The 24,784-nt window shown below is 36.5% G+C and overlaps 1 protein-coding gene across 1 annotated transcript in view; it reads left to right on the forward strand.

Annotated features, from left to right (window-relative positions):
• Positions 1-24,784, forward strand: part of dner (delta/notch-like EGF repeat containing) — an 86,732-nt gene that overhangs the window by 51,180 nt on the left and 10,768 nt on the right. The window contains exons 4-7 of the mRNA XM_055166698.1: positions 7,352-7,515; positions 13,184-13,332; positions 14,793-14,946; positions 17,192-17,305. Coding sequence (XP_055022673.1) covers positions 7,352-7,515; positions 13,184-13,332; positions 14,793-14,946; positions 17,192-17,305 — 581 coding nt within the window. The remainder of the gene's footprint in view (positions 1-7,351; positions 7,516-13,183; positions 13,333-14,792; positions 14,947-17,191; positions 17,306-24,784) is intronic.

Here is a 24,784-nt window from a genome sequence, read left to right on the forward strand (position 1 = left end):
TGCAAAGTTAATGTGAAAAACACCCATTTTACACATCAAAACAGTGAATATGTCAAATATGTGGCAAAAACAAATTTCCTTTCTCCAAACATGCATCACAATTGTAGAACTCTCACAAAATAATTGAGTATAATATACCTAAAAATGCCCTCAGCAATATATCGATACTGCAGACCATGATCTCGATACTGTATAACCAAATTAAACTATACAGTATATCGATATTTCAGTATTTTGGCACACTCCTACATTTGAACCAGTTACCCCTCTGTTAGTGGGCGAGCATTTAGTCCACTGCACCACTGCCGCCCCACTTTTTGAATGTAGAGCACATTATATATACCTGCCCCCAAAAAACTGCTCATGATTCCAGCTTGAGCAGTTAGAGCGGCTAACTCTCTCCCCGGGGCACAGTGGACTCCAGCACCCTCATTTCACCTGCTGCTGTTGCCCCGACCAGTCTCTTATTATTTTGCTCAGCCCCCACAGCTCTTCTGACAGGCCTGAGTCCGCTTAAATGAGAAATCTGGGACAGCTGTAGTCCTGCCCCCTATCTGATAGATCTGATCCTGTAATTTACCTGTGAATGCCAACATGACCTAGAAAATGTCAGACTTTTTTTGCTCTGACCTGTAAAAGTGTAATTGAAAGGTGGCGTTTGACATTTGTACGATAATGTTTTCTGGCCTGGCAGGTTTTACAGGTGGTTGAAGAATAGATGACCTGCAAAAGTACTGTTATATGTTATTATTAGCAATTTTGGTCATAGTAGACGAGGGCATGGTGGCCTCATATCAGAGAGGTCGTGATCCCCCTTGGAGAATGAACTGTAACTGCATGGCCAAAATGGATTGCCAAAGTAATACTAAAACTAATATTGAAACTATATTATCATTTCAACATCATTTCAAGTACTGAAAAAAATTGCATAAATAGGACAACGTTTGGCCTTTGCTCTCTTCAGAACAAATATAAAACCACTTGGAAATATTTGAGAAACAACTATTGTTTTGTTTAGAAATTACACTCCGCGGTCTAAAGATTTTGTGTTTTTAAAATTAACTTTGCCATCAGCACTGAATGGCGAGACTTATTCTTATTTATCTGTAAAGGAACAGCACATATTAATGAACATTTGAAATGTAAATATGTAAAGATTATAGCCAGCGTGGCTATATCCATCTTCGGTCCCTCAGCAGGTTGATGTGAACTAATCTACAGGACTTGAAAAAGCAACACTTACACAAAAGAACATAACACCAGCACACTCACTATACATACAACACACTCACTGTACACTCACATCAGAGGTGGGGACTTGCAAGTCGTGACTTGGACTCGAGTCAGACTTGAGTTGTTGATTTTTGGGACTTGAGACTTGACCTGATAAAATGGACTAAGACTTGGGACTTGACTCGGACTTGAGCCCTGTGACTTGAGAAGACTTGATGCTTCTTCTAAAAAATATGTGTTTAGAAAATACTTTTCTCTTTTACAGTTGATAAATGCGGTGCTGAATTTTACAGAAACAAACTGGAACATGCCCCTCCCACTTCTCTGTTTTTTACTTTGGATGTAACTGAAGTACTGTGATGGTATCCTCAAAAGTACTACAATAATATACAGTACAATACAGTATAATATAGTACAACACAGTAAAACCGAAGGAACTGCAGAGAATATGATCCTTCATGACAAAATAACTGTTATTTAGCATTTTTAAATCTGAAGTCTTTCTATTCTGACTGTAATGATTCACACCAAAATCTTGACAATATGTTTAAAAAGTAAAAAATATAATTTCTACAACTCTTATATAAATACTCATATATAAATATACCATGACTTTTTAAGTACAATTTAGTTTTAAATTCATATAAATTGCGAAAATCTAAGCTTGTACTTGACTTTAAAAGACTTGAAACTCAAAGCAAATGATTGGACTTGACTTGGACTTTTGGGCCAGTGACTCGAGGCTCGACTTGGACTTGTCTCTCTTTGACTTGGGATTTGAGTCAGACTTGAGGTCAAAGACTTGAGACTTACTTATGTTACAATGACTTGGTTCCACCTCTGCTATATGTACAATTCATTTCAAACAGTCCATCTGAAGTTCAATGTCAAGAGTTAAAGAGTTAAACCAACAACACCTCAATATAAAAAAAAAAAGGTTATTTGGTTAAACACAGTGACATATTTGGACATTGAACAACCACTGTTTTAAAGCTTTAGAAAATGCTGCCAGTGTTGAAAGTTCTTGTACATGAGCTGCCTGTATTCCATGTTTGACCTGCTCAATAAGCAAAAGAGTGTGTACAAAAGCACTTTTTCCAAACGGCACAGAGCAGTCGCCTCTAGAGCTGCTCTTTTGCAATTTGAATTTCTTTAGAGGAGGTGGAGAAAGAGTATAAAAAACTTTGTATACCAAAATTAAATCTGAATGTTTGATTGTGTTGCCCCAATTTAGAAATGTGTATTTGTCAAGTATTCTGCAGTACTGAAAATTTGTGGGTTTTTTGTGTAATACCTTAAGTGCTTTTTTATAGATTGTTCCAACTAATTTAGATTATGTTTAGATTATTTCTTATTATTGAATTTTGAGAATTTTTTGTTCCATAACAGTCTGAAGTAGCATTCTGCAACTGATTTGCTAGTATCCATTATTCCTACTTTTTATTGTAAAAGAAATGTTTGGAGTTATGAAAATTAAAAGTAGAAACAGTTGTAGTAGTAGTAGTTATCACTGTAGAGTCAGCAAAAGCAGTAGTTCTAGTTTTGTTAGTAAATGGTGCCATTATTTTCTGTTTCTATTGTATTGTATTGATGATTTTGTACAAGAAGTAGTAGTATAGTAGTAGTGGAAGAGGTACTTAGTCGTAGTTTTCATACCTCTGCTTTTTATTAAACCAACCCTGATTATTTGGTAACATTGGAGGCATTTGCTTTAATTATAAACTGCTTATACTTGAGTCCTAAATATGCTCTTATGCAGCATGATCGCGCGCCACACTGGGGCCCCTCGGTGGGATTTGGCCCCTCATTTTGGCCCCGGGGTGAGAACATGAAACGTCTGGCATCAGCAGCCAAACACCTTGCGGCCATTTTGGACCCAATGATTTCCTCTTGATAGCTGTTATCCTTGGAGCCACGCTGGCAGCTTGGCTTAGTCAGTGGATCCATCATTTATGTGCAAAATGAGCTGTTTAAATAAATATTGGATGCTTTACAATGGAACAAACAAAGAGCCAATAATCCTGACAGCTTAATCACATTTAATTTTAGATTAAAGGGAAACCTATGACTATGTATGCCAATTCAGAAATGTGCATTGATTTTCCTAATTATAGAGTCAATATTAAAAGATTACACTGCTAGAATACAAGTTTTTACAAGTGAATTCTGTCTGTCTATCTGCTTTCAAAGTACATAGTGATGATCCATATTGACCTCATTCTGTCCTGCCCAATTTAACCTCTAAACCGTGCTTTCTTTGTGGTGGCACTTTGGGTTTAGTGGGAATCCATTTCATTCCAATGGACAATTTGAAAAAAAGTTTCAGCGCTAAAATATGATATGAAATAGTAGTTTAAAATGACTTCGCAATCTGCATAAAACTTATTTGCCATCAAGATCAGCAGCCCCATGCAAAATAATACAACCTGAATGAATAGACCAGACATGCCAAACTCAGGCCCAGGGGCCAAATTTGGCCCACAATATAATTGTATTTGGCCCACAAGTTCATATCAAATATGTATTAGAGCTGGCCAGCCCGGTACAGATAGGCTATAGAGACATTATTTATTTAAAATGTTATTATTATTTTATATTATGCTTGTTCTGGATTCAATGTTTAAGCAAAATTATGATTAACTAGTTATTTTAATAAGAAAAGGTTTAACATTACATATCTCGAAAGAATAGAAAACATGCAGATGTTGCTGAAAATTGTCAATAAATATTTAGTTTGGCCCACGACTTAGTCCCAGTTTTTAATTTTGGCCCTCTGTGAATTTGAATTAGACACCCCTGATATAGACTGTGTATATAAATGGACATAACTAACCTGCTAGCGTTCATGGGGGCACTTCTGACTCCACTGACTCCAATTCACTTTACGCTGAAAAATGGTCTCCTTTCTCTGTAACTGCTGCAGTGAGCCTTGTTATTTTGGTCTTAAAATGTTTGTACTGACCTGCTCTTCGTGATCCTGGTTTTTATTTAGCTGTTTTGTGTGTAAATAAATTCATATTCTTAATGTGCAACTCCAAATTCGTTCCTATAACTATTAGCCTTGTGAGCTTCATTTGACTGGAGCTGAAAGCTGTGGGTGACTTCGCACTCAATTAGTCCACTTCTTTATACAGTCTATGAGCCCGACGACAGCTGCGCCCAGGGCAACTTCTGGAATAAGGTGAATACTGAATAGCAAACCTATAGTACATTTCAAAAGCCATAAATAAACTGTTCTCTCTCTTTATTATTGTCTACTTAAAATTATTCCATTATGCAAAAAAACATGTATATTTTTTGAGATGATTGCTATTTGGTATTCATATAAAAACCTTACCTAGCTTTGTGTTTTTTCATTAAATGCACTTTAGCAATCCTGCATGTTTGTTCCATTCGCCTCTCAAGAGCATCTTGATGAATTCTGCAAGAAGCTCCTTCATCTTTTATAGTCCAGAAATCTTCACCAAACTTGTTCTGATCATTTCTGTGCTTAAATTGCATCCATTTATCAGAATAGGAAGTGTAGCATTAGCAGAGATTGTTTTCAACCAAACTTCATTTAGTTCTTCATTAAACTTCAGATAGTGGCATATCCATCATTTGCATACTGCATATTACTACATGTCAAGATTTTCTCAAAACATAAAATATTCTAAGATCTAAGTTGTATTTAAGGGTGAACTTTGTCCCTTTTTTTGTTAGGGGTCTATCAAATGCTTGTTTTTATGGATATGTCACTGTTCTGGAATGTTCCACGGTATAACATTAAACAGCTCTACCTTACATTTAATAAGTTACAGATGGTTTTAAAGCTCAAAAAATAGCTAAAAAAAACAGACCTTCTGACTATGAGTGGGGTTGCCTCTCCACAGATCAGACCTGTAACCGGGCCTGGCTTGATTAGCCAGGCTGGTGCCACCTAATGCCTCCATGCAATTTAATTTCTCTCCAGCAACTAGGTCAGGAATTAGAATACACTAAACAGTTTGCAAGAACCTTGGAAGTGTGAGTCCAGGCACCAGCCAATCAGCGAAGAGCCATATATTCAGTGTTGGCCAACGATTTCCGAGATTGAGGCTTTAAAGCCGGAACAAAGAGAATGTTCGGTGAATTTTATCAAGGCGAAAGACGTTATTGCACTTCTTCCTACAGGATTTAGGAAAAGCTTAATCAGTTAGCCCCGTTAGAGACGCATTACATATGTCATGACCAAATAGCAGCGATTGGTTAAATGAAAAAAAGTACCCGCCTACCGCTGACTAAACGAATCCTAATGCTGTGAGGTCAGATGGTTTCTATGTGAAACCGGCTGATGAATCAGGCTGTGGCTTTGATCTCTATGAAGATAGAAAGGTTTAATGCCATACTGTGAAACATTCCAGACAAAGCCATAACATGACCATGGAGGAATGCTTTCGACGGGCCCTCCACCTCGTTACTCAGTGAACCTTTAAAGTGAATGTAGTAAATCCAAGAATGTGCAATTTAGACGTTTTAAATGTCTCACTTACCCTGCTGTCCAACCAGAGCAGCTGGCAGAGATGAACCACTATAGGTTGCAAATGTTATGACAGGCTATTTATTATAAAACATCTTTAGAACACTTTCACTCTGCTACTCATTTGCTAATAGTTTGTAATGAGAACGTTGAGTGGCTTCATGCACTTTTAAACATGTCAGATGACTTTGATAAAACAGATTACAAGCCTGAAGAACTTTTACAGCTATTAAACAAACCAAATCATATTATCTCTGTAAAGTCCTTTTAGTGTCCATTCCTCTGTCATGTTAATTGAGCACTTGTTGGTTGAGCGCATAGGGTGCTGTCTCCTCTCTGCAGGGTGTTAGATTTTAGTCCCATGACAACACTAGTCTGAAGTAGCATACTGTACTTCTTACTGTAAATGAAATATCTGGAGTTATGCAGATTAAAAGTAGAAATATTTGTGCAAGTAGTAGTTATTGTTGTAGTTATAGTTCCTGTCATGTTTAAATGCGTACAATTCTGTAATTTTGACTGAAGTTGGTGGGATAATATCTGTTGTAAATATAAAATGAGATTTGCCAAGATAACATGAAAAATATGTTGGAAATTACTGTAAGTAGAGCCTTCAAATACACCAGGGAGAATTCTGTACAAAAGTTTGACACAATTTATATGCAAGAAACACATTTTTTCTGATACTTTAAACATGATTTCAACAAAATAAAGGTGCTTATATTTGTTCTTAAATTTGCATTTGTCAGATTTCTTTGTACTTTAGATCAGTGTTTCCCAAACGTTTTTTTTGACCCTGTGACAAAGAGGGCGCTTCCCCACAGACCCATATTTTAAAAGTCACAAACCTTTGCGACCCAAGTCCCAAGTAAATCACAAAATAAAGATGGATTGAACGTTAATGAGGATATTTTACTGTTGACTGAGTGATCGTGTTTCTCTGAACAATTAGTTTCACTCAAGTTTTAAACAATGAAAAACATTGAAGCAGCAGTACAAGGATCCATAAGTCGCCTATTTGGACATTAAATGCAGCCCATTTCTTTTTCTTTTCAATATTCAACTGAACCAGCAATATTGGAACAAAATAGTCAATAAAATAATTACAAAAAGATTAGACGTTACACAAAACATTTCTAATGAGATAGGTGGGCCTGTCTGTGTTTTTGTAGGGCGGTCCAGCCCGGGGTGCAGGAGGAGAATGCAACAGCAAATCAGGTGCAGCATTCAGTCCGTCTCTGTGCTTTGTCTTAATTTTTGTGAGCACAGAAAATCCCAATTCACACATATATGTAGTAGTGAAAAGGAATAAGCATAGAAATAGCAAAATGCTACTGAGGATATCCTGACAAAATGCTTATCCAGAATGACAATAAGGTCACAGAACAAATGTATTTTGCAGAACTACAGTACATGCAGATCGTGACAAAGAGACCCCAAAAAAAGTCTCTTGTGATCCACTAGATGAAGTAAAATATTAAACTAGGAAAATGTTTAGCAAAAATCTTAAACATAATGATCTTAACTGTGTTTTAGTAAAATGAGTAGTCCAACCTGTCATAGGCACTTGAATTGACCGGTTGTTGGATGAGCTCATAAGGTGCTGTCTCCTCTGTGCAGGGTGCTGGTAGGTGCGAGTGGAGCTCCGGAGCTGTGGCGTGTTAGTGAAGAGGGCTTTCTCCGCTCCTCCATCTTGAATGGCACCACCCTGACCTTCTTGCAGGCGGAAGACGGACTGGTGCTGCCCGACCACCTGCTGCCACTGGGACAGAACTACTTCCTCAGTAAGATACACGCAAGACTTTCACATGCAGAGAGCTAAATTATTCACATAAAATGGTAATGGAGGGGCGGGTTCACCAGACGTTTGAAATTATGTCACTGCAATTAAAAGTTGCATGGCAATTTGCCTGATTTTTATGCCAGATGCCCTTCCTGTTGCCACCCAGAGACTTAATGACCAATACAACCTAACTAATCTCCAACACCCAAAATATATGAAGGACTACTGCGGTGTACAGATGTGAAAATGTAGTACAATTTGTCAAATTTAAAATCTATGGACACATTATTCATTTTTAACCTTAAATAGCCCATATTACACTATTTTATAATCTGTGTTTTAATGTTATTTCCTCATCACAAACATACCTGGAGTTGTGTTTTGTTTCAGTGACATGTTTAATACACAAACCCTGTACATATGAGTTCTTTTCTCAAATGGAAAACACTCTGTCCCACCTTGTGATGTCATGTGGTAATACAGGAAGTGCTCCACTATGTTTTTAAACTCCATACACCTTCACTAGAATCATTAGGATAATTTCACCAGCAAAAAGTAAAAAGCAGTTGTTAACTTGATAACTGTTGTTTCATGACATCACCAGGTGAAACAGATAATTTTGAGCTCTGGAGATGTAGACAGACTAATAATAAAGAGTTACTCAAATATGTGTGAATGAAACAAAACACAATTCTTGCTATGTTTTTGAGGAGCCAACAAGATTATAACCATAGAACTATAATCAAATCTGGAAGATGAATCCAAGATGGCACTGTCTTGTTTTCAATGGCCTGTGCTTTCTGGGGCCAAGCTCCTGGGAGCTGCAGTACCAGGAGCTGTAGCAGTCTGTAGACGGGAAAGATGGGAAGTGCTTTATCCAGTTTTTATTATAGATCCATGATTATAACATGGTTTAAACCTATAAGAGTCAATTTTTCATAGTATAGGACTTTTAAAGATGCACTATGTAACCTTTCCTAGGGATAGTCCACTATTTTCTATTCTCCATTGAGATCTTGTTGCTTTGCCATGAATTTAAATACTTAATACTTTAAACATAGTTTTGTTACGTTTATTCAATTACATTACAAAGAAAAACATGCATTCTGACTAAGCTTGGTTGCCTCTTCACAGATCTGACCTGTAAAATGACCAAGCGGCATCAACCAATCGTCTCCTTGGAGATAGGTTTAATGCAATACTGTGGAATATTCTAGGCAAAGCAATAACATCTCCATGAAGACAAGCAGGTGGCAGGCCCTCCAGTCAGAAAAGTTACATATTCTCCCTTTAACTAAAGTGTAAAATGAAAGTCTATTGAAGTTTGCAAGTAAAAATCAATAATAATTCCAAAGCTGACTCATCATGAAAATTTGGCAGAGATAAAAAGTTTGGTTTAAATACTTAGGGAAAAAGATATTTATCATGTCTGCCTCATTTACCAAACCCATTCATTCTCCCAGCCTGAAATAAGAGCAATTAAAAACTAAGTGCTTCCAATTATCTCACTTTTTGTCATTAGTTCGTTTGGCTTTGAGCTCGTAACCCGCCTCTAAAAAAGAAAGATGATTGGAGACAAAAATAGCCACAAATAGCTCATTTACAAGTGAGCCAAAACATCAGCGGATTAATGAATTTCAATCAAGTGTATTTACTGTGTTTATTTACACCGTTTGTTCCTGACTCGTCTACGGGGAGCGCGGGATCACATTAGCATATGACTCAAAAGATTGTATTAGCATTTGGAAAAATAGGAAATATCTAGAGAAGGTCTTAGCGCAGGATTTGGTGAGGTGTGAAAAATGCTGCTTACTAAGAGCTTTACGAAATACACATTTGAGTTCAGTTGTTGTTAAAGAAGTATTTTGATATTTTATCTTCTCCATTTCCGTTTCTCAGTTTGAAGTGTCAGAAAGGTCGTTTATTATAGAAGATGAACTACTAGCTGAGCATGTTCAGACCCAGCTTACTCAAAGTTGTAATTGTTTTGCATTGTCCATTTGAGTCCTGGGTACGCGGAAAATGACTGTTATCTCCACCCTTTGCTCTGTAATAGATCTTTTTCACAACGGCCAGAAGTGCAGTGATGTTGGGTGAATGTCACATATGTTAATGCTTTTCTATGGAAAATATCTCTAGAAATGTCCAGCGTATTTTCCATCAGCTTCATAAATCTCCCCCATCAACAAATCTTCATCCAACAAGGGCGACAAAGGACATATTCTGTCCATGAAGAATTTATCTACAATTATCAAGGTAAGAAAGACGAAAACTTAAAGGTGAACAACGACGACACATTAAGTAACTACTCATGAGCAAAACTAACATTATTGTCATGAATAAAAAATAAATAACTTATAAAAATAAGTAACTTGTTAACTCAGACTGATTCTAGAATTAAAATTAAAAATCAATTTCATGATGTAGATATTAGCATAGACAGAGAGATTTGTCCAGTTTAAATGCTACACATGTGATCTGTAAACATCTGTAGCAGTCACAAATGCCCAAATCTCTCTTGTCTGTGCTAATATCTATATCATGAAATCAATTTTTTATTTTAATTCTAGAATCAGTCTGAGTTAACAAGTTACTTATTAACTAATTACTTATTATTTATATTTAATTCATGACCATAACATTAGTTTTGCTCAGGAGTAGTTTGCTAATGCTAGTCGTTGTTTGTCTTTAAGTTTTCGTCTTTCTTACCTTGATAGTTGTGGATAAATTCTTCATGGACAGAATATGTCCTTTGTCGACCTTGTTGGATCAAGATTTGGTGATGGGGCAGATTTATGAAGCTGTTGGAAAATACACAAGACATTTCCACAGATATTTTGCCATAGAAAAGCTTTAACGTAAGTGATGTTTACTCTACATTGCGACACTTCCGGTCATTGTGAAAAAGGTCTATTACAGAGCAATGGTTACCCAGGCCTCAAATGGACAATGCAAAAGAATTACAGTTTGAGTAAGCTGGGTGTGAACATGCACATAAGTCAACAAGTTCAACAAAGGACATATTCTGTCCATGAAGAATTTATCCACAACTATCAAGGTAAGAAAGACGAAAACATAAAGGCGAACAACGACTAGCATTAGTGAACTACTCCTGAGCAAAACTAATGTTGTGGTCATGAATAACACATAAGTAATAAGTAATTAATACTTGTTAAATTCTAGAATTAAAATAAAAAATCTATTTCATGATGAAGATATTAGCATAGACAGAGAGATTTGTGCAATTCGTATAGATTCACAGATTACATTTAAACTGCACAATATCTACATCATGAAATCCATTTTTAATTTTAATTGTAGAATCAGTCTGAGTTAACAAGTTACTTATGTTTTATTCATGACCATAACATTAGTTTTGCTCTGGAGTAGTTCACTAATGTTAGTCATTGTTAGCCTTTTCGTTTTTGATAGTTGAGGATAAATTCTTCATGGACAGAATATGTCGTTTGTCGACCTTATTGCATGAAGACATCGCAGCACTTCTGGCCATTGTGAAAAGGTCAGTTGTGATCATTCCAAAAATCCAAACTTTGGAACATACACGTAAGGTTAAAAATGTAACATAGCCATTTTTCAACAATAAAAACACCAGAATGTGTTGTTTGCTACAGTGAAATCCTGCAATGAAGAGTTGGGTCTTATCATCTGTTTCTATTATAAAGATCTTTTCAGAGCACTACTATAGTTTACAAAGAAATGTGAAATAATGATCTGCTGAGGTTAGTTTAATACTTAATACCTAAAATGCACAACATCTCATCTCTGCGAGTTCTGACAAAAGCCTCAGGGTTGGTCTGTTCTATATGTGCTTCTTGGTTTTTGCAATATTGTCCCTTTACTCATCATAGCTTTTCTTTGTAACCTCTCTTATCCATTTTACTCTTCTGTATTTCGTCATATAAATGCATTGAGTGTTAAGAAGGGTAATTGGAGACTCTGGTTTTGATTGAAGGCTACTCTGACCCTGTATGTGGTTTACATACCTGATGCTTGTTCCACTCTGCTGCTTGTCTGGTCACCTTGGCTTTCTGACTAATCGTGCGTCGACCAATAGAGAGACCGGAGGTTCTTATAAGGGGAGGGGGTGGTGGAGGGGCAGTTTGACATTGGGGAGTGAAATCGGACACATGTCGGATAATGGAGAAATAGCCTGATCGTATAAGACCAAGGATTAGAAGGCACTCAGAAGGTCATATTGTGTAGAGTGAGAAAAATCTGCGTTTGATGCATTTTGTTCTTCCCAAGGAGCTGTGAAATTTCTTGACGTCATTGGTATAATAAAGTTCCATTAGTATAGGTACAATGACAAGATTTCTTCTGATTGGTTGGTGAAAACGTGCAATGTCTATGTCATTTCAAAGCTCAAAGCTCACTGGCTGAGATAGTCCTCCTAAAAATGGAAGTCAGTGATCTCTTGTGGCTATTTTTAGCATCTGCTGTCAGATTTGATTGAACATACAGTGGGGATGGCCAAGGAGGAAAAGGCACGCAGTGTTGGACATCACTTCTTCAGGCTGTTTGTGAAGAATCACAACAAGTGCAAGAGATTTTTTACTAGTGAGGTCATCAAATTTAGCACCAATGGAAACCACAATGACACACATGCGGGCTTTAAACTGTCAAAGTCAAGTAGATGCTGTGCTAAAGTTTGTGATAAGGCTATTCTTTCACACCTTGCCTGTGCAAATGCATCTACAATTAGTATCTGTGCTGAACAGTGTGGAGATACATCTTCCCTCTGTGTCTACTACTAAGGCCCTGCCAATCAAAACTAAAGCATGAGCACTATGCAAATGCTCTAGCTGATTCCTGACCACGTTTCAGACTTAAAGATGTACTATCAGACTTTTCTGGTGGATGGCACACCATCAGGGAAATGCTATTGCATTGTCTGGAATGTTCCTTAGTATAAAATTAATCAGTCTTCATATAAACAAGCAGGTAATAACATCAAGCCAATTTCCTGGTTAAATCTGATTTAGTGATTTGTTCACAGTGAGAATGCATGTTTTTCCATGGGTTTTGAGCATAGACTGTATATATGAGTGGCCATAGCTAACGTGCTAGCCTCTGTGTGCCAAATAGGAAGTGCTTCAGGAGGCTCTTCCAGCTCCTTCTGACTCTGGCTCCAATGGACTTACCTTGGTATCTTGTCATCACTCTCTCTGTAACTTCTGCAGTGAACCTCGTTTTGGTCTTAAAATGTTTGTATTAACCTGCTCTACATGATCCTTTTCACTATTTTGTCCATCAAAAAACCCTATTCATAACATAGAGCCTGGCTCCAGATTCGCTCCTGTAACCATTAGCATCGCGAGCCTCATTCGAGTGGCACTCACTCAGTCTGCTTCTTTTATACAGTCTATGGTTTTGAGCAATAAAAATACTTGTGATTGAAGAATGCAGAGTAGACAAATTTAATGCCATACTGTGGGACATTCCAGGCAGTGAAATAACATCTCCATGAAGACAAACAGGTGCTGTAGCCTCCAAAAATGCACCTCTAAGACGTGGAGCTGGGCACCCAATGTTACCCACTGTTCAAGGTTGCCACAGTGTCTTTGAAGAAAACTGAAGCGAATGCAGAGGACACGTTTCCCTACAAAGACTCTAAACATATGTATTCATTTTATAATTTCTTGTTGTAGGTGTGCTGCGTGTTGGCGCCCCCACTGCCCCGGAGGTCACACTGCGTCTGAACCTGACAGTGAAGGCCAGCAGCTGTGTGGAGCCTGGGAGCAGCTTCAGTGACCCACAGTGTTCTGGGAAAGGGAGATGTATCACACAGCCCTCTGAAGTAAGAGCAGAAGATAAAATGCCATCCTCTCTAAACTTTATTTGGTAGCACATACATAAAGAATAGCTGGCAGTAATATATGGAATTAAGACTTTGGGTACTTTTTCTCTACGTCATCATAACTCACTGAAAAAGCAGAGACAATGTGAAACAGTGGTATAATTATAGCAGCGCAAGATGATGAAATGCAATGTAATGTTGAAACTTATGAAACTTTTCTATAGCTGTAGCGAGAGCGCATACGAAATGACTATGTACGGACAAATTACAAAGTCGCTTATCAGTTTTTCTGCAGTAATGTTGTGCTGTTTACTTGTATAGTACAGATTAAAAATGAAGCCTGAGGGAGTAAACAAAATGCAATACTAAGAAAGAGTTACCTGCCTTAAAAAAGAGATGTTCTTCAACCAATCAAAACTTTGTGGTTTTGCTATTGGCAATGCAAACTTCCATTGTGTTTGTGAACAAGATACATCACCTCCTTCATTCTTGCTTAAATGTGGTGTTATGTGAAGTTATGTGATTTGTGAGGAAGTTGCAGAAAATCTCAGTCTGTCTCAAGACACCTGTCACCACCTGTCACCACTTGTTGCCACCTGAGAGAATGAACAATACTAAAAGAGAGTGACGAGAAATACAATGTTAAGTAACTTTGTTGAAAAAGTACTGGCTAAATTATACATAGGCAGAAAGATTATATAAGTAATTCAGATAATAAAATCATTAGATATGAATGTTGTGTGTGATTATGTGCATAGTTTTTGGAGGACAAGTTCATTAGACAAGTGGAAAGCAAAGAGATTTATCAGATTTAGTTGTTTACATGCAATTTCAAAATTCTGATACTTCCAGAAATGAGATAATAATTGAATAAGGGTGTGCTTTTAAATGTAGTCAGTCACTGTTTGCTAGTATTTATTGTAAGTTTGGAGACAATTTTACAGAAAAATTACAGCAACAAATGAAGTTGTGGAGACCCTTGAAAGCTGACAAGAAAATTACCAGTATTATCCTATTTGCAATTTATGCTTACTGATTTTTATCTAGGGATGGGACAATATATTAGTTCCAGTATCGTCAGTGACATTGGAGGGTTCAGTCTATTATTGAAAATATAGCCCAATATTTTTGCGAGTTTGTCTTTTTGAATATAATTTTGACAAAAAATGGAAATAGAAGAGGAATTAGGCTAAAATAATAATAATTAAATTTAATAATTTTTATTTGGTTTTCAATTAAGAGATTTATAATTATACAGTAAATAGTGCACCATATATACAGCAAATGTACGAACAAAAACATAAAAATATATTTATTTTTTAAAATAATAATAATAATGATAAATAAATAATAATATAATAATGTGTTTAGTTTCATTCATGCAAACAATACACGGCACACAATGCTGTCTAAAAATAGCTGTATACATCTAATTATTCCTTTCCGTTTGTTTTCCTCAGAGCACTTTCTTCTGTGATTGTGACGACAGCTACACTGGGATCTTCTGCGAGGAGTTTGACGCCTGCCACCACAGACCCTGTCGCAACAATGGCACCTGCTCCGATGTGAGGCAGGGGGCACAGGGACGCAACTTCACCTGCTCCTGCCAGCCAGGTGTGCTCCCCTGTCAACAAGAACAACACTTATGCTATCATAGATCAGCGCAGGTCTCGAGTGGAAGTCTAATTAACATATCTGAGGCCGTGGAGTTCTTCATTAGGCAGATCAGAGCGGTGGCGTGGTTCTGTTTGGGGCTGAGAACAAAAGTGGGTCGGACCTTTGATATTTTAAGACGTGTTTCTTGGAAGCTGTTTGAGGTCAGGTCCTTGGAGAGCTAAATGTCGACTATGAATTGCAAGAGGAAAGGGTAATAATCTGGCTATAAAACAATAGTATGATAATAAAACAAAAAGAGAAAAGACAGCAAAAAGTGTAGAAAATGTTGAATGTGATATGTGATGCATCAAAAACCTTCATCAGCTTCGTTAGATCAATTCTTGGCTCAGATAATTTGATTTATGTCTCCCCATGCTCTTTACCACATTTTACACGTACTTTCCAGTTCAATAAACAGGCCAAAAAAGCGATATATCAAGTAAAACACAATACAAAATTCTCTCACTTCATCATTTAACAGATTTGAAGTGATATAAATATACTTCGTAGCCTAAATATAGCTGCATGATAACATCTGCGCTAATGTCTTTTGGCAATGTGTGTTGCTATGCCATTATTCTCCTCTTCCCCTTCTTTTACTCTATGGGATGCAAATCTATTCTGTCTCTTTGCTATAGAAAGGTCACCTCCAGACTTCAGTTTTATTTATTTATTTTATGTGACAGTGCACTATAGACCTCCTGCACATAACAGGAATGGCTACAAGTTCATTTTCATCTGTAAAAGTCTGTGTTTTATTGTGAAAATGCTAAATTTAGTTTTAATCAGAGAGCTGTTCCAAGTTGCTTAAATGAGTTATTTAATTCCTGTTAAAGTTATGGTATATTGGTTTAGTGTTTATGCTAATTCGACTTGAGAGTCACAAGTACATTTTGCCACATTTTTATCCAGATTTACCCAGTCCATTATTGAAAATGCAGATGATTTTTGGCTCCAATAATAAGCTAAACATTAGGGGTGTAACGATATTCAAGTCTCACGATACGATATCGTCACGGTATGAACCTCATATTTCTTGTGATATCATGGGAAAGCTCAAGATATGGTGGGTAGGCTCACGATTAGAGATGTTGTTATATTTCTAATTGTGATCAAATCTCTAATCCAAATCTCTTACAATATTTACGCAATATTTTCACAGTATACATCTCATGGTATTATATATTATATATATTAATATATTAATTATATTATATCATATTTATTGCGATATTTTGTGGAGGCTAACAAAACTGTTAATATGCTTCTTTTTCCTCTTAAAATGACAAGACTTAATCCAAAGAACTAAGAGTTAAAAGTGCTTAGAACTGTTATTTCTTCATGTAGTCTGCGCTGAAATGGAGCAAAGGATCATGGTCTATGTAGTTCCTTCTGTCTTTTTTTTTTTTTAGCTATTACTGCACCATAACTGTTCATTTAAGGAAAGAAACCTGTAATTCGATATATTGTGATGGTCCACGATATTATTGTGAGAACTCTGATGATACGATATCATGATATTTCAGTTATTGTTACATCCCTACTAAACATATGATTTTTTACAACAGTGGGGAATTATTTTGTAAAGTTAACTTTAAAAAGCTCATATTACACAATTTTTTTATGTATGTTATAATGTTGTTTCCTCTTGAAAAGCATTCACATGTGTTTAATGCACAAATCGTCCTTCTCTTAAACCGAAAATACTCTGTTCCACCTTGTGATGTCATGTGATAATACGTGAAGTACTCCATGCACCTTCACTAGAATCATTTGGATTTTTTCAGCATTGAAATTGCCAAACTATACTGAACTAAAGGTAAAATGTAGCTGTTAACTTGAAAACTACATGACATCACAAGGTGGAACAGAGCATTTTGAGCTTTAGCGATACAGACCGACTCAAACATGATGAAGCAACAATATTCTAACATGGTTTAAAGATCACAAGAGTCAGTTTTGTGTAATATGGGACCTTGAACTAAAAAAATAATAATAATAAAGGGTGTAAAATTGGTATTTTCCAAAACATTTTCGAAAACACATTGGTATTGGAAAATGTTGGCTGAAGACCGGCCTATTTGTGTCTCTTTTGGATAGCATACTTCAAAACATCAAGCAACTTTCCAAGAGGCTGTTTTGATTTGTATGAATGAATTTATCCCTTATAATTTTAGCTCATGTTTTGCATTTGTGTTGTCAGGTTATGAAGGCGAGCGCTGTCAGCTCTTGGTGGACCACTGCCTCTCCCAGCCCTGCAAGAACGGAGCCACATGTTTCAGCAGCTTGGCCGGGCCCAGGTGCTACTGTCCCGAAGGTATTACCAGCGAATCAACTCACTACATTTACCAGTGCCAAAAATAAATGGTCTTTTTTTTCCACCTCGTGTAGTGGAATTTTAATGCACCACTGCCAGGTATTATGTTTGGAAACAGCTTGCCGCTAGCATTTCATGGCCAAATACATAAAAGCAGATGTAAAGATGTTGGGACATTTGGAATTCACGGGCGAAGTAGCGGAGTTGGTGGCAGTGAATGTTAATCAGGGCTTTAAGACAGCAGAAACAGCAGAGGGAATGTGTGGGAGATATATTCAAGTGGCCAGTAAAACATGCGCTGAATAATGTAGCACAAGTCACAACAATAGAACGTATCAAGCTGAGACGTCCTGCGAGCAATTCACACACACTGAAAACAAATAAGAGAATATGTGTGCAGCTTTAACTAAAATCACTGGCCAGACGGTTAGGGATGTCGTCTACATATTCATAATTGTGATAATTCAGGTCACAATATAATCGTAAACTAAAAAACAAGACAAGCTATTAAAAAAACTAAAAAAACTAGGGATTTTAAATTCAATCCATACTCCGCAAAAGTGAATCCAAATGTAATGTGCTCATTTATCTGAATGTTTATGTCACATTAATTTGCCAGTTGTTTCATTTGGTAATATACTACAGGAATGGTGATCTATTACCAGACAGTGACAATGAAGGAAAGTACTTTAAAGATATTTGTAAAATTGTGAGTTTTTCTTCGCAGTTATGTAACACATCTGATATTGTAACATGTGCAATATTGAAGTGGTTGAAGTGGTTGGTGTAGCTGATTGGTTCCAAATGAGTAGTTACAAAAATATATACATTGGCAATTACACATTATAGTAGGAATATCTCTTAAAAACTTGATTATGGTGACAATTTTCACAAAATGCCAAAAGCTTGTAGTGAGCATGATAGGGTAGGCTACATAATTAATAGGTGTGATATAACAGAGTTTTAAGCCATTTTATATTGTTATTACCTCCTCAAACACATACCCAGAGTTGTGTTTTGTTCCATTCACACCTTTATTAGTAGTCTGTCTACGTCTCCTAAGATCAAAACGCTCTGTTCTACCTTGTGACATCACGTAGTGGTAGTTTCTAAGTTAATAGCGAAAATTTACCTTTTGTTCAGGGCTGAAATCATCCAAATGATTCTAGTGAAGGTGTATGGAGTTTAAAAACACATCGGAGAACTTCCTGTATTACCACATGACATCACAAGGTAGAACAGAGTATTTTGACTTCAAGAGAACCTTACCACCTTAATTTTACCATTGTTGGTATGTTTATGTTATAATAGTGTCTCTTTATCTGCAGCTGTAAATAGTTCATATAGTTTAATGCAAAAATGTCTGAAAAATTGATAAAATAAGATAAGATAGCTCATTGTGTTAGATTAAAAGAGTGGGGGTGGGATTAAATAAGTCTTCTTCTTCTTCACTCCTTTTTGGGCAAATTTTTTGTTGTGGTTATTTCATTTCTATTATGATTTCACTTATGTTATGTTCCACTGTATAAGAATGTAAATCTCCATTTGCCAAAAACAAATACATAAATACAAATATAAAGAGAAGAACACAGCCTAAACATGTTGGGTTTGCGTGTTAAACGTGTGAATGAAACAAAACACAACTCTAGGTATGTTTTTGATGGGAAAACAACATTATAACATAAATCAATAAATGGCTTAATATGTTTCTTTTATAGAAAGTGCATTGTTTCACCAGAAAGGTATATACTAGTACAGAACATTCATGTACATAGCATATAGAAGTGTATATTTTTGCTCTTATTTGTTACATAAAGATTCAAATTGGATTCAGGGACTACTCTTTACTTCAGTGAACCGGTGCTTTCATATTATTCAAAAACACATAGAATTGCTGTTTATGAATATCTAACTATTTACACAATTGTGCTTTTCATTTTCACTTAGGCAAGTCTAACACATTAGGTTGCAAGATCTGTATATTTAGTTATTATACATGCTCATATACATACCAAACCATACTTTATAATGTGGCTATGTGTCCTCAACAAGGAGCAGGTCCAAACACATTTTTCACCATGCTCTCCAAATGTGTGCGTTGGACCATATCTGTGCCACTGCGATGCTAATTTAAACCTCCACTCTTCTCTTCTAATTAGTCCTCATAGCCACAGCGACCTGCATTCATCTCTCAAGGGAAATGTGGCCACAAATCTTCAACCGCAGTTTTCCTCCAAAAAACAGACGCAGATAGCATTGTACACTGGCTGCGTACAGTGTAGGACAACAATAGAAAAACAACAGATGGAAATAAAGCCGGCTCTGAGTTGTTTTGTTGCAGGCACAGTTCCAAACAGTGGGCTGAGATCGTGCTGTGTGGAGGTTTCACATGCACTCCACCACCTGACTGTACTTGTACGGTAGAGGTGCAAAAATATCTCTGAGAATAGAAGCCAAAGCATTTTAATTGTTGAAATGTTACACTTTGGGGTGCAAGGATGTCTTGTTGTTAACAGCTAATTAAATAACCAAGAAGTGTGTTAACATCTGTAGTTTCCTAAATAAAAAGCTCCAAACTGCAAAAGTGTTTTAAAAGGGCAAATTAATGGTGCATGGTGTAACATTTCTGCTTGTCTCTGGCTACGTTTATATAATGATGGTCTGAACAAAAGACGCAAAAGTGGTGTCGTGTCCTCACTTTTTGTTCCGTGTTTAGATGAGCGTTTTCTGGAGGAAGTCTGCGTGCATACAGTGACGCAAAACTGTGTGAAAGTCAATTGGGTATGCATGCCAGGCGGCTAGGTGGTGGTTGAAGGTCCGATGCATGGAAATGATCCGACATGTTTGTTTCGGTGTACTGTATGTGACGAAAATGTGTATGTGACGTGAGCAGATCTGACCATAGTTTTGTGTCTTGGGCAATGTAGACGGAAACGCTACAACGGAGGGTATTCAACTTTTCCACTCTGGAGGTTTCAAACTTTTGCATTTTAAAGCCCCCAAAATGCCTTCACCATCTAAGTGAAAGGCACTTCCGGTAAAATATTTTGCCATTTTTACCTGCAAGCGTTCTCGTGTAAACAGGCCCTAAATGGAGATATTGTTTTGCCTGGAGTTTTTCACTGTCAGAGACAGGTAGAGTACCAAAAAAAAAAAAAAATACTCAAATCATGTAACATTACTTCAAAATATTACTTAAGTTGAAGTACAAAGTAGTGGTCTATGAAATGAAGAGTATTTAGGAAAATTACTACTCAAGTAAGAGGAATGTTACTTCAAAAAGTATTAGTCAAGTAGAAGTAAAGACACATTATGCACCTGTACTGTTGGTCAATATGCATAAATAAGTGAATGAATAAATAAATAAATAAATAGTAGTAGTAATAAATAGTGATCTAAGAAATTACTCAAGTAAAAGTAAAAAGGTATTTGGAAAAACTACTACTCAAGTAAGAGTAACTTAAAGATTAATCGTTGGGGCATAACACCTGATTTATAATTTAAAGTTAGTGAAATTAGAAGGACAAAATATTCAATAATGCATATATTGGTATGGTATTTTCAAAGGACTGACACAAAAATTTCAAAAGCGACATTATAGCTGAAGGAGCGGTGCGAGAACCACAAAGGTTCATGTTTTTTTTTAACACATTTCATACTGTCAACATAAAGTTTTTGTCACTTGTAGACTGACTCACAGTGGGAAATAGTTTTAAAAGTCTTTATACTTGATATAATAGACATTTAAAGCTGACGTTAATTCTGTCACACCACTACATTAAAACAGACTTTATTTTTTTGTCCTTAATCCAGTCTGTATGAGTCCTCCCACAGCCTGAAGCTCCCGTGCAGAGATATGAGACAGCAGTAGAGTTGATCTGTCTCCCTCAGGACCACACTTCACTTCAGACAACACTCTTTAGTCTCCTCTGCTTCTGACTGATGGAAAACTGTCACACTCTCATCTAGAGACTTGTCTTAGATGTTTAGTTTCCACGGCGACGACTAGAATGATGTCTACTGTCACATGTTCTTCTGCTGTCATGGCTGAAATATCTGCTCTGAGCCCACTGCACTCGGATTTGTGATAAACCCTTCATGAACCAAGAGATATGTCATTTGTCTTTGTAACATATTTCACCTTCAGACTTATTCAAACCCTCCAAGCAACTTTTAGCCCAAAAATAGACTCAAATAAAATATTTAGGCTTCATTTGGCAGTTTTATTGAGCTGAAAAACCTCATTCTCTGGCAGTGTTACCCAAACTTTTTTTTCTGGGGACCCATATTTTAAAAGTCACAAAACTTCACGGCCCAAGTCAATAGACAGTATTCATAAATCACAAAATAAAGGTGGATTTGAACATTATTCAACATTAATGAGGATATTTTATTGTTGACTGAGTGATCGTGTCTCTCTGAACAATTAGTATTACTCAACTTTTAAACAATGAAAAACAGTAATTGAACCAAGCAATAAAAGAATCCATAAATTGCCTATTTGGACATTAAATGTAGTCCATTTCCTTTTCTTTTCAACATTCAATTGAACCAGCAATATTGGAACAAAATAGTCAATAAAATAATTACAAAAAGATTAGAAATTATATAAAATATTTCTAATGAGATAGATGGGCCTGTCTGTGTTTTTGTAGTGCGTTACAGTTCGGGGTACAACAAGCAGATCAGGCGACCCCAAAAAAAGTCTTTGGGAAACAATAATGTTCTATAGTGTGGCATAAAAAGAGTCTTAGAGAATATTCTAATTCTAGTTTCTAGTAGTTCTAATTTTCTTTTCTGATGTTTTTGAGTAGACTTTCATTAAATTACTTCAACCAACAGTTCCGTTCACAATGCACTTTTAAACACACCTCAGATCTGACCTGTAACTTTGTCTGGTTTGGTCTCCATGAAGATAGAAAAGTTTAATACAAAGCAAAGCAGCATCTCCATGAAGGAAACTTTTGACAGACCCTCCACCAGAAAAGTTACACAATGCATCTTTAAGGTCCCTGTAAAGCTGTATTGCAGTCAACAGTTAAAAGCAACCTGAATGAAATAGAAGCACAAATGCATTTACTTGATCTTAATAGGAGATGAAATGCGATTGTTTTATTAAGAAGCTTTTTGTCTGAAAGTTTCTAATTAATGTTTTATGTTTTGATGGTACAGAATGGAAGTATAAGCACCACTTTGACACCCTTTCTAAAACAAACTATGGTCAATTATGATGTTAAAATCCAGAGTGCTTTCTCTCCATTTTCTCTTCCTCACACACTTCTCCAGTATTTCCAGTGTTTAAGAGCCAGTATTGCCTTGAGTTTATTAACTTATTGAGAGGAAAGTCCGGTATTAAAATGTGCTTTGGCTGGAGCTGTTTGCAAACAACAAAGTCCTAACTATTTCAATGTGTTTTGCAGCAGATGATGCAAAACAGTTTGGGAGCTTAATTACTCGAGATAACACAACGCATAAGCTTTGTTTGCAAGCTGTAGTGAAAATGACTAGTGTGCTTAATTGGGGGTAGAAAAGCACTGGAGCAGACTAGTTCTTGGTACACTGAATTCCATGGTCTTTATTTAACATAAACAACAAAGCAGATGTTCAAAGTGACAAAATCTGTTGGATGAAATTGGACTGAGGTAAATATTTTTAGTAAGGCCTATTTTGAACCAGAATGTTAAAACCATACTGCAGAACATTCTCCATGGAGATTGATAAATTTTATGCCAAACTGTGCCTAGCCAAAGGAACATTTCCACAGAAACAAGCACGCTTTCCAATTGGCCAAATAAGAGTCGACTTTGTGGAGATGCAAGTCTGCGCAGAGTAAGGATACATGTTTTTATTTTAGTACAATAAAAATAAAACATACCGTGGTTTTAAATTACTGTCTGTCTTCAGTCTGTCGACAGTCAAATTACATTATCTATAGTTATATCTATTCAAAATAATAAGCCAGATTTATTATGGTTTTTAAGGTGACAGTGGCATTGGTGTTAGTTTTTGTCAAGGAACCTTTTTCATAGTTGGTTAAATTTTATCAAATGCTCATCTTGAAATGATTGTTCACTCTTTTATTTCATCTTGTTTAGATTTTAGTAATTCTCTTTTTACTTGTTTTAATGCTTCTACACTTGTACAAAACACAGCTGCAATGTTTTTAACAGGAGCTAACAGGCGAACACACATCACACCAATTTTATCTTCACTGCACTGGCTTCCTGTTAAGTTCTGTGTTGATTTTAAAATCTTGGTTTTAACTTACAGAGCTTTAAGTGGACAGGCACCCCAGTACATCAGTGACTTACTGCGCCCCTACTCCTCAGGCTGCACCCTTTGGTCCTCTGGGCAGGGACTCTTAATGGTCCCAAGGACTCGATTTAAAACATGGGGGGACGTGTGCTTTCAGGCTGTGGCCCCCAAATTATGGAAAGCCCGTCCCAGCCCTCTGTGAGCCAGACTCTACAGGCCAAATGCAGTTCATTTTATAAGTTGAATCAATTGAATAGGGCCTATTCAGTTTAGACTTAAAACTTTACAGCACTGTATTAACCAAGGAATATACAAACCAAATGTGACGCAGCTTAGCCAATCAAATCTGTGCATTCAAGGCGAACACAACTCTGAATGCAAACACAGACAGAGGAAATAGGTTTTGAGAAATGTATTGAGACTGTTATTGGTAAGTCGAGATGTGAAGGTAAAGAAAAATGGAAACTCAAGCTGCTATTTTTTTCTGAAATTAAACACTTTGTTTTAAGATGCACAATTTAGCCATTTTATTTATTTTCTCTAATTAATTTTAAACTGCAGCCCTATATCTCATGTAGGCCCACTGTGTGTTACAGTGTTATCAATACATTTTGTTGAAATGTTTTTAACTTGTATTTTCGTTGATTCGCCTATTGTTCATACATTCAGACATTGATAAAACGAGGCTACTTCTGTATCACAATCTTAATGCAAGTTAGATATTATGATGTCCCGGACCTCTGCTTGAGGAGATTCTCTCTAACCGGACCTCCTGAAATTTTAGTTGAATACCCCTGCTCTATTGACTCTTTTAAAAAGCAGCTCAGGACACTGCTTTTTAGACAAGCTTTTAGTTGCCTGTGTAATTCCTCTGTTCTTGTACATGTTGTTCATTGCACCATAAAACACTTTGTGATTCTGTATCTGTGAAAAGTGCTATATAAATAAAGGCTTACTTACTTACTTACTTCACTTACTTACTTACTTAATTACTTACTTACTTAAATTAACAAATTGTCTTTATTTCTCTGGGCAAGTTACTTCTCCAGTCACAAAGGCTATAGCTGTTTTTTTGGATGTGATTGGTGACTGGCAACCTCATGTACCAAATATGAAATAAATAGAGGCCTACTGCAGTGTTGGAAAGAGTACTGAACTATTTGCACCCATACATCACCTGTTTAGGAAATCAAACCAGTGACCTTCTTGTAATGAACCACTGTG

Source organism: Boleophthalmus pectinirostris, unplaced genomic scaffold, assembly GCF_026225935.1.
Source record: "Boleophthalmus pectinirostris isolate CB_2022bp ecotype Guang Dong unplaced genomic scaffold, ASM2622593v1 HiC_scaffold_9, whole genome shotgun sequence".
NCBI classification, from domain to species: domain Eukaryota; kingdom Metazoa; phylum Chordata; class Actinopteri; order Gobiiformes; family Gobiidae; genus Boleophthalmus; species Boleophthalmus pectinirostris.